This window comes from Palaemon carinicauda, chromosome 36, assembly GCF_036898095.1.
Source record: "Palaemon carinicauda isolate YSFRI2023 chromosome 36, ASM3689809v2, whole genome shotgun sequence".
NCBI classification, from domain to species: domain Eukaryota; kingdom Metazoa; phylum Arthropoda; class Malacostraca; order Decapoda; family Palaemonidae; genus Palaemon; species Palaemon carinicauda.
Genome location: NC_090760.1, coordinates 506,671 through 516,118, shown reverse-complemented (window position 1 = coordinate 516,118; position 9,448 = coordinate 506,671). Strand labels below are relative to the sequence as shown.

The 9,448-nt window shown below is 37.6% G+C and overlaps 1 protein-coding gene across 1 annotated transcript; it reads right to left on the bottom strand.

Annotated features, from left to right (window-relative positions):
- Positions 1-307: 307 nt before the first annotated feature.
- Positions 308-8,982, bottom strand: LOC137628265 (uncharacterized). Its single transcript, XM_068359428.1, has 2 exons — positions 8,965-8,982; positions 308-1,576 (listed from the first exon to the last, which is right to left on the bottom strand). Exons 1-2 carry the CDS (start codon positions 8,980-8,982, stop codon positions 308-310), a joined length of 1,287 nt encoding a protein of 428 aa, XP_068215529.1.
- Positions 8,983-9,448: the final 466 nt, after the last annotated feature.

Sequence of the window (9,448 nt, the reverse complement as noted above, 5' to 3'; positions counted from 1 at the left end):
TTGTTGAATATGAGACATGCAATATAATGACTGTGAAGAAAGTGAACCTTGGGAAGGTATATCATGTTCGCTCGATCGACATCGCGACCAGGAAGAGGGGAAATGGGGAAGAGGTGAGTTACGAAGAGGGGAAAATGAGGAGTGGGGTGAGAGTGGGGAAGAGGTGAGAGGAAGAGGGGGAAATGAGGAGTGGGTGAGAGTGGGGAAGAGGTGAGTGAGGAAGAGGGGGAAATGAGTAGTGGGTGAGTGTGGGAAAAGGGAGAGAATGGGGACTAGGTGAGAGTGGGGAAGAAGGAGAGAATGGGGACTAGGTGAGAGTGAGGAAGAGGGGAGAATGCGGAAGAATTGAGAGTGAGGAAGAGGGGGAATGGGGGAAGAAGTGAGTGAGGAAGAGGGGGAATGGGGAAGAAGTGAGAGTGAGGAAGAGGGGAGAATGAGAAAGAGGTGAGAATGCGAAGAAGTGAGTGTGAGGAAGAGGGGGAATGGGGAAGAAGTGAGAGTGAGGAAGATGGGGGAATGGGGAAGAAGTGAGAGTGGGGAAGAGGGAGAGAATGGGGACTAGGTGAGAGTGGGGAAGAGGGAGAGAATGGGGACTAGGTGAGAGTGGGGAAGAGGGGGGAATGAGGAAGAAGTGAGAGTGAGGAAGAGGGGGGAATGAGGAAGAAGTGAGAGTGAGGAAGAGCGGGGAATGAGGAAGAAGTGAGAGTGAGGAAGATGGGGGAATGAGGAAGAAGTGAGAGTGAGGAAGATGGGGGAATGGGGAAGAAGTGAGAGTGAGGAAGATGGGGAATGGGGAAGAGTAGTGAGGGTGAGGAAGATGGGGAATGGGGAAGAAGTGAGAGTGAGGAAGAGGGGAAAATGAGGAAGAGGAGAGATGAGGAAGAGGGGAGAATGAGGAAGAGGAAAGAATGAGGAAGAAGTGAGAGTGAGGAAGAGGGGGAGAATGAGGAAGAGGTGAGAATGAGGAAGAGGTGATAATGAGGAAGAGGGGAGAATGGGAGGAGGGGAGAGTGAGGAAGAAGGAAAATGAGGAAGGGATGAGAGTGAGGAAGAGGGAAAATGAGGAAGAGATGAGAGGAGGAAGAGAGGTAGAATGAGGAAGAGGGGAAAATGAGGAAGAAGTGAGAGTGAGGAGAGAGGTAGAATGAGGAAGAGGGGAAATGGGGAAGAGGTGAGTGAGGAAGAGGGGGAAAATGGGGAGTGGGTGAGAGCGGGGAAGAGGGAGAGAATGGAGACTAGGTGAGAGTGAGGAAGAGGGGGAATGGGGAAGAAGTGAGAGTGAGGAAGAGGGGGGAATGGGGAAGAAGTTGAGATTGAGGAAGAGGGGAGAGTGAGGAAGAGGGGAGAGTGAGGAAGAGGGGAGAGTGAGGAAGAGGGGAGAGTGAGAAAGAGGGGAGAGTGAGAAAGAGGGGAGAGTGAGGAAGAGGGGAGAATGAGGAAGAGGGGAGAGTGAGGAAGAGGGGAGAATGAGGAAGAAGTGAGAGTGAGGAAGATGGGGGAATGGGGAAGAAGTGAGAGTGAGGAAGATGGGGGAATGGGGAAGAAGTGAGAGTGGGGAAGAGGGAGAGAATGGGGACTAGGTGAGAGTGGGGAGAGGGAGAGAATGTGGGACTAGGTGAGAGTGGAGAAGAGGGGGGAATGAGGAAGAAGTGAGAGTGAGGAAGAGGGGGGAATGAGGAAGAAGTGAGAGTGAGGAGAGGGGGGAATGAGGAAGAAGTGAGAGTGAGGAAGGTGGGGGAATGAGGAAGATGGGGGAATGAGGAAGAAGTGAGAGTGAGGAAGATGGGGGAATGGGGAAGAAGTGAGAGTGAGGAAGAGGGGAGAATGAGGAAGTAGTGAGGGTGAGGAAGATGGGGAATGGGGAAGAAGTGAGAGTGAGGAAGAGGGGAGAATGAGGAAGAGGGGAGAATGAGGAAGAGGAGAGAATAAGGAATAAGTGAGAGTGAGGAAGAGGGGAGAATGAGGAAGAGGTGAGAATGAGGAAGAGGTGATAATGAGGAAGAGGGGAGAATGGGGAGGAGGGGAGAGTGAGGAAGAGGGAAAATGAGGAAGGGATGAGAGTGAGGAAGAGGGAAAATGAGGAAGAGATGAGAGGAGGAAGAGAGGTAGAATGAGGAAGAGGGGAAAATGAGGAAGAAGTGAGAGTGAGGAAGAGAGGTAGAATGAGGAAGAAGGGAAAATGAGGAAGAAGGGAAAATGAGGAAGAAGTGATAATGAGAAAGACGGGAGAATGAGGGGGGGGGGTGAGTGAGGAAGAGGTGAAAATGAGGAGTAGGTGAGAGTGAGAAGGACAGGAGAAGGAGGAAGAAGTGAGACTGAGGAAGAGGTGAGATTGAGGAAAAGGTGAGAGTAGGGTAAGCAGGGAGATTAAGGGAGGAGGGGGTGACCCAGGGGAAGAGGAGAGTATTGGGTAGGGGAGACAGTAAGGTAAGAAGAGAGAGTAAGAGAAGAGGAGAGAGTAAGGGAAGAGGAGAGAGTAAGGTAAGAAGAGAGAGTAAGAGAAGAGGAGAGAGTAAGGGAAGAGTAGAAAATGAAGAAGAGGTGATAATAAGGGAACAGGGGAGCTTATGAGAGGAAGGATGAACCGGGGGAATAGGAGAGAGTAAGTGAAGAGGGGGAGAGTAAAATAGGAGGGAGAGTAGAGGAAGAGGGGAGAGTAAGAGAGGATGTGAGAGTAAGGGGAGAGGGGAGATTAAGGGAGCCAGGGAATGTAGAGAAAACACAAGTGTAGGAGAAAAGTGGAGATTAGGAAGGAGGGATGTATAAGAGGTAAAAATTAGGAAGGGAGGAAATGAGGAAAGAGTGAGGAGAGTAAGGGGAGAGTTAGAATAAAGGAAGAAGCAAAAGAGTGGAAGAAGATAACGAGAGGATAAAAGTAAGAGAGAGAGGGACGAAAGGAATAAGAGAAACAGTATGGAAAGCCTTGAAATGTGGTGAGACGGCAATAGAAAAGCGAGGGGAGATTGAGAGAGGGTTGAGTGAGGGGAGGATTGAATTGAAATATTAGTGTAATTAAGTGTAATGAAGATTTGGAGTGAGGAGTGAGTGAGGAAAGATTGAAGAGCAATGGTTTACAGAGTAAAAGGTGAGACGTAATTGCCAGAAAAGGGAGATTGAAAATCAATGGGAGACCAAGGGCCAAATGAGTTGAGAGATTAGCAGTGAGTGAAAGGGGATGAGGGTAATGGGAGAAGAGAGAAATGAAAGAGGAGATACTAATGGAAGATTGTTGGGAGATTTGCTGATGAATGAGAGGGAGGGTTTGGGGAGATTGTGAGGAAAGGGGGTTGGGCATTTATGAGAATACTGAGCAAAGGGAAAAAGTAGATTAAGGGGAGGCTGAGAGCAAAGGGAGAAAGTAGATTAAGGGGAGGCTGAAAACAAAGGGAGAAAGTAGATTAAGGGGAGGCTGAGAGCAAAGGGAGAAAGTAGATTAAGGGGAGGCTGAGAGCAAGGGGAGAAAGTAGATTAAGGGGAGGCTGAAAGCAAAGGGAGAAAGTAGATTAAGGGGAGGCTGAGAGCAAAGGGAGAAAGTAGATTAAGGGGAGGCTGAAAACAAAGGGAGAAAGTAGATTAAGGGGAGGCTGAGAGCAAAGGGAGAAAGTAGATTAAGGGGAGGCTGAGAGCAAAGGGAGAAAGTAGATTAAGGGGAGGCTGAGAGCAAGGGGAGAAAGTAGATTAAGGGGAGGCTGAAAGCAAAGGGAGAAAGTAGATTAAGGGGAGGCTGAGAGCAAAGGGAGAAAGTAGATTAAGGGGAGGCTGAAAACAAAGGGAGAAAGTAGATTAAGGGGAGGCTGAGAGCAAAGGGAGAAAGTAGATTAAGGGGAGGCTGAAAGCAAGGGGAGAAAGTAGATTAAGGGGAGGCTGAAAGCAAAGGGAGAAAGTAGATTAAGGGGAGGCTGAGAGCAAAGGAAGAAAGTAGATTAAGGGTAGTCTGAGAGCATAGGGAGATGGGAGATGAAGGGGAGACTGAAAGCAAAGGGAGAAAGTAGATTAAGGGGAGACTGAAAGCAAAGGGAGAAAGTAGATTAAGGGGAAGCTGAGAGCAATAGGAGAAAGTAGATTAAGGGGAGGCTGAGAGCATAGGGAGATGGGAGATGAAGGAGAGACTGAAAACAAAAAGAGATGTTTTTTTGTGGGAAGACTAAGAAAATGGAGACGGTGGATTGAGAGGGTCTGAGACTGAAGGAAGAGAGATAATTAAGGAGAAAATTAGATTGAAGGAGAGAGGAATAAGGGGAGATTGGGAGCAAAGGGAGATGGGGATTCAAGGGAAGATTGAGCAAAGGGAGGGAGCAGATAAGAGTAAATTAAGTGTAAACGGAGAGGAGAGATTAAGGAGAGACAAAAAGTCAAGGGAGGTTAGGGATTAAAAGATCGTAGGAGTGATATGGAACTGGGTTGAAAAGGAGATATGAGCAAGGATAGAATATGGGTAGGAGGGAAGGATACGATATGTGTGAGGAGAGATTTAAATCTATCTTTAAAGAACAGCAATGATTTAAAATCATGTTATGCATATATCAAACTTTTCCCAGTTTGTTTTTATAGTGTAATACGATATAGAGAAAGGTATTATTGAAGGAATATCTGGAGTAAAGAGACTAAAATCTAGAAGACATTGAGGATGAGATGGAATATTTGATAAAAAGTCAGACTTGAATTGAAATGAGACTGAAGTGTGGATAGATTGGGAGTAAGGGAAGCTACAAATTTGGTTTTACGATCGCTATAAATTATATTTTATAACACCGAAATGATTTCAATTTGCGCATAACTTGTTTTGACGCGTGGTCATAATTTTCGCCCGATTTGTTTACCGAGGGAAAAGCCGTCATAGAAATTGATAAACAACGTGATTACTTTTCCTCGATTACTTTCGCCCGGTAACCATTGATCATGTCGTCGATTAATATTGCCCGATAACTTCCCTAAACGTTACAAATTTTAGTCGAGCGTGATAAGTTGAACAATAATTCAATCTTTATTTTATTCCATTTTTTTAACATACGACATTAAATATTCTTTCTCCAAGAATTGAAATATATATTTAACGAAATTGGTTTTAAAATTTAGGTAGATAAAATAAAATATATAAAAGAAAAATATAAATATATATATATATATATATATATATATATATATATATGTATATATATATATATATATATATATATATATATATATATATATATATACATATATCCGGTTTTTTATGTCATTTTTTAACATATGACATTAAATATTCTTTGCCAAAGAATTGAAATATTTAACAAAATTGGTTTTGAAATTTAGCTGGATAAAATAAAATATATAAAAGAACAAAAATATATATATCCGGCCTTTTATTCCAGTTTTTAACATATGACATCAAATATTCTTTATCAAAGAATTGAAATATATATTTAACAAAATTGGCGTTGAAATTTAGCTGGATAAAATAAAATATATAAAAGAAAAAAATATTTAAATCCGGTATTTTATTCCATTTTTTAACATATGACATTAAATATTCTTTGTCAAAGAATTGAAATATTTAAAAAAAATTTGTTTTGAAATTTAGTTGTATAAAATAAAATATATAAAAGGAAAAATATCTACATAGGGATAAAAATTATAAACAGAATCTTCACTACCTTGACATGCCATTAAAAGGGTTAATTTCTAAATATTAATTGCAATTTAGTTTGTTGGATTTAGTGAAGGCTAAACCATCATATTAACTTTACTTGTACAATATAGGCTGCTCGTGTTAGCAACAGTTAGTGTTGACATAAAGCCAAGTTATTGTAATAACAATGAACTTTGGTCAAATAGTTAATTGAGGAAGTTTAAAGGGCAGGAGAGACAGCAGAAGATGGAAATGCAAATTAGATAAATGATTTAAATGCTTTAATACTAAACGAAATATCAGTTGCAAAGTATTTACCAACACCTTACTGCCCATAAATATTTATTTGGTTTAGTGAAAAAATGAAATAAATTACTTATATGCTTAAATACTAAACCAAAATTCAAATGTAAAGAGTATTTACAAGTAACTTACAGCCTATAAATGTTTTTTTGGCTTAGTGGAAAAAAAATAAATAAATGACTTGAATGCATTAATACTAAAACAAAACTTCACATATAAAGTGTATGTATTTTTACTCCATAAATATTTACTTTATTTAGTGAAAAAAAAAATTACAAATATGCTTCAATACTAAACAAAAATTCAGATGTAAAGTATTTATAAATACCTTACTACCTATAAATATTTATTTTGCTTGGTGAAAAAAAATACTTATATGCTTTAATACTAAACGAAAATTCAGATGTAAAGTGTATTTATAAATATCTTACTGCCCATAAATATTTATTCTGCATAATGAAAAAAATGTAATAAATTACTTAAATCCTTTATTACTAAATGGAAAATCAGATGTAAAGTGTATTTATAAATAACAACTACCCATAAATATTTATTTTGCTTGGTGAAAAAAATAAAATAAATTACTTATATGCTCTAATACTGTAAAAAAATTCAGAAGTAAAGTGTATCTATAAATACCATACTACCGATAAATATTTGCTTAGTGAAAAAAAAAAGGAAATAAAACACCTATATGCATTAGTACTAAATAAAAATTCAGATGTAAAATGTGCTTTGACTGCCATTAATATTCATTTTGCTTAATTAAAAAAATAAAATAAATTATTCATATGCTTTAATACTAAACCAAAATTCAAATGTAAAGGTTATTTGCAACTACCTTACTGCCCATAAATCTTGAATTTGCTTAGTGGAAAAAATTAAATAAATTACTTAACTAATGAAATATCAGTTGCAATACCTTACTGCCCATAAATATCTATTTTGGTTAGCAGCCAAAAAAAAAAACACTTAAATGCTCTCATACTAAAAAATAAAATCACATAAATTATATTCTCAAAAACCCTTACTGCCCATAAACAGTCTGATTTCTTCTGACCAATATATATATATATATATATATATATATATATATATATATATATATATATATATATATATATATTATATATATATATATAAAAGAAAAAACTAATAACTACTACATTACTCTCATAACTGGACGAAAATCACATCCCTTTTGGTTGTCTCACCCCCACCCACTTCCATATCTTGTCTGGATACGAGTCTATTTTCAGGTAAGGAAGAGTCCTACCAGGTTGAGAAGTCTTTGATGATGTCTAAAGGACTGTTCAACCACTCCCAAATCTCTTGAAGACTATTTACCAAGGCACTTCCCCAATTTAGGGGGTTAGCAGACATCAAACAAAAAGAAAATCCCTTCCACACCAAATTGGGACTTTAGAATTTCCCTAAAACCATGAACAAGAAAATTGAAACGTGTAACCACGATAGGAAAAGAACCATAGCTCTTTTAATTGCCAGTCGAAACGCAAGTTCTCGTTGCCCTCAATAGATGGCACTAGCAGTGCTCTTTCTCGCCAATATCTGTGATGATTCACGTACCCTCTCTGCAATCATTCCATCAAACTCTCTCTCTCTCTCTCTCTCTCTCTCTCTCTCTCTCTCTCTCTCTCTCTCTCTCTCTCTCTCTCTCTCTCTCTCTCTTCCTGTGGCCTGGAAGATTGTGAAGGAACGTGACAGGAGGAGACTGAAAGGAAATATCAGGAAATGTGGTAAGAGGAGATCGGGAGAAGACTTTGATATTGAGAGTTAGGAAATGGAGATGAGAAAGTTGTGTTACGGGTAAAATGACAGCAACAATGTGCATTATATTTCGTAATTCGCGAAAACCTGATAACAAATGTCACCACACACACACACAAACACACACACCCATATATTTATATATATATAATATATATATATTTATTTATTTATTTATATATGAATTATATTTATATAAATATATATTATATATATATTTATATATATACATTTATGTATATGTATACATATATATATATATATATATATATATATATATATATATATATATACATATATATATATATAAATTATATATATATATATATATATATATATATATATATATATATATATATATATATATATATATATATATATTCATACATACCCAATCACATGCACATACAGTAAGTGTCAGTAATTGTATTTCACCAGTCAATTCATATATTCTGAAAAACGTACTGAAGATGTCATAAGCTTAAAGCGATTTTAAATTCCCAGCTGTTCTTATTATTTTTAAACTTTTATAGCAACCAATGATAGACGAATCTTACAAAATCAATTAATATTATTACCTATAATAAGATTAGAAATTCTATTCCAAAAATAATAAAAAACTTAGTAAGAAGATAAAAATATTTATGATAATATGTAAAACATTCTAAAATTAATACAATTACTTTTCGAAAACACTATTTGATTGTAATTCATGATAACTCACTAGGCAAATTACAAAATTTACATAATAACATGTATACTTTATCCTCCCTAAGATATATAAACTTATCGATGGAATTCGTTTATATTAATTATTCATTACTTCTCACGTAGTTTATTTCCTTTCTTCACTGGGCTATTTTTCCCTGTTGGATCCCTTTGGCTTATTAAAGCAGCCTGCTTTTCAGACTAGAGTTGTAGCTTAGGTAGTAGTAGTAGTACTACTACTACTACTACAATAATAATAATAATAATAATAATAATAATAATAATAATAATAATAGTAGTAGTAATAAAAATAATAATAATAGTAGTAGTAGTAGTAGTAGTAGTAGTAGTAGTAATAAAAATAGTAGTAGTAGTAATAATAAAAATAGTAGTAGTAATAGTATTAGTAGTAGTATTAGTAGTAGTAGTAATAATAATAATAACAATAGCAGCAGTAATAATAATAATAACAATAGCAGCAGTAATAATAACAATAACAGTAGTAGTAGTGGTAGTAGTAGTACTATTTCGGAGAACAATGTTATCCAACCTACCCTTTCATCCCCTAACATCATCAAGCAAGACATTATTCTACCCATCCCAACCTACTCTGACGTCATCAGTAGGTAAAATAATCAACACGATTCTTTAGAATCAGACAGATGCTAAATCCGTAATCAACTTCCACTCCCGACAACGTTTCCCCTAATGAATATTCAAAGGACTCTCTCTCTCTCTCTCTCTCTCTCTCTCTCTCTCTCTCTCTCTCTCTCTCTCTCTCTCTCTCTCCATCTTGTGCAAGTTGATATCGCGAAAGCAGCGTTGAATAGCGTCCGTTTGTTAATTGATCTAATCTGGCATTGAAGGAAACTAGGGAGATGGAGTGGTTAATGTTGCAGGAGTAGGTGGAGAAGGAGGCCAGCTGAAGGATTCCTTTATTTTGAGGAATTAGTGATAACGGGAAAACAATGGAGGTGCGGGGACACAAGGTGAGTGAGAGAACTCAAGAGAAGTGTGGGAACACAAGAGAAGTGTGGG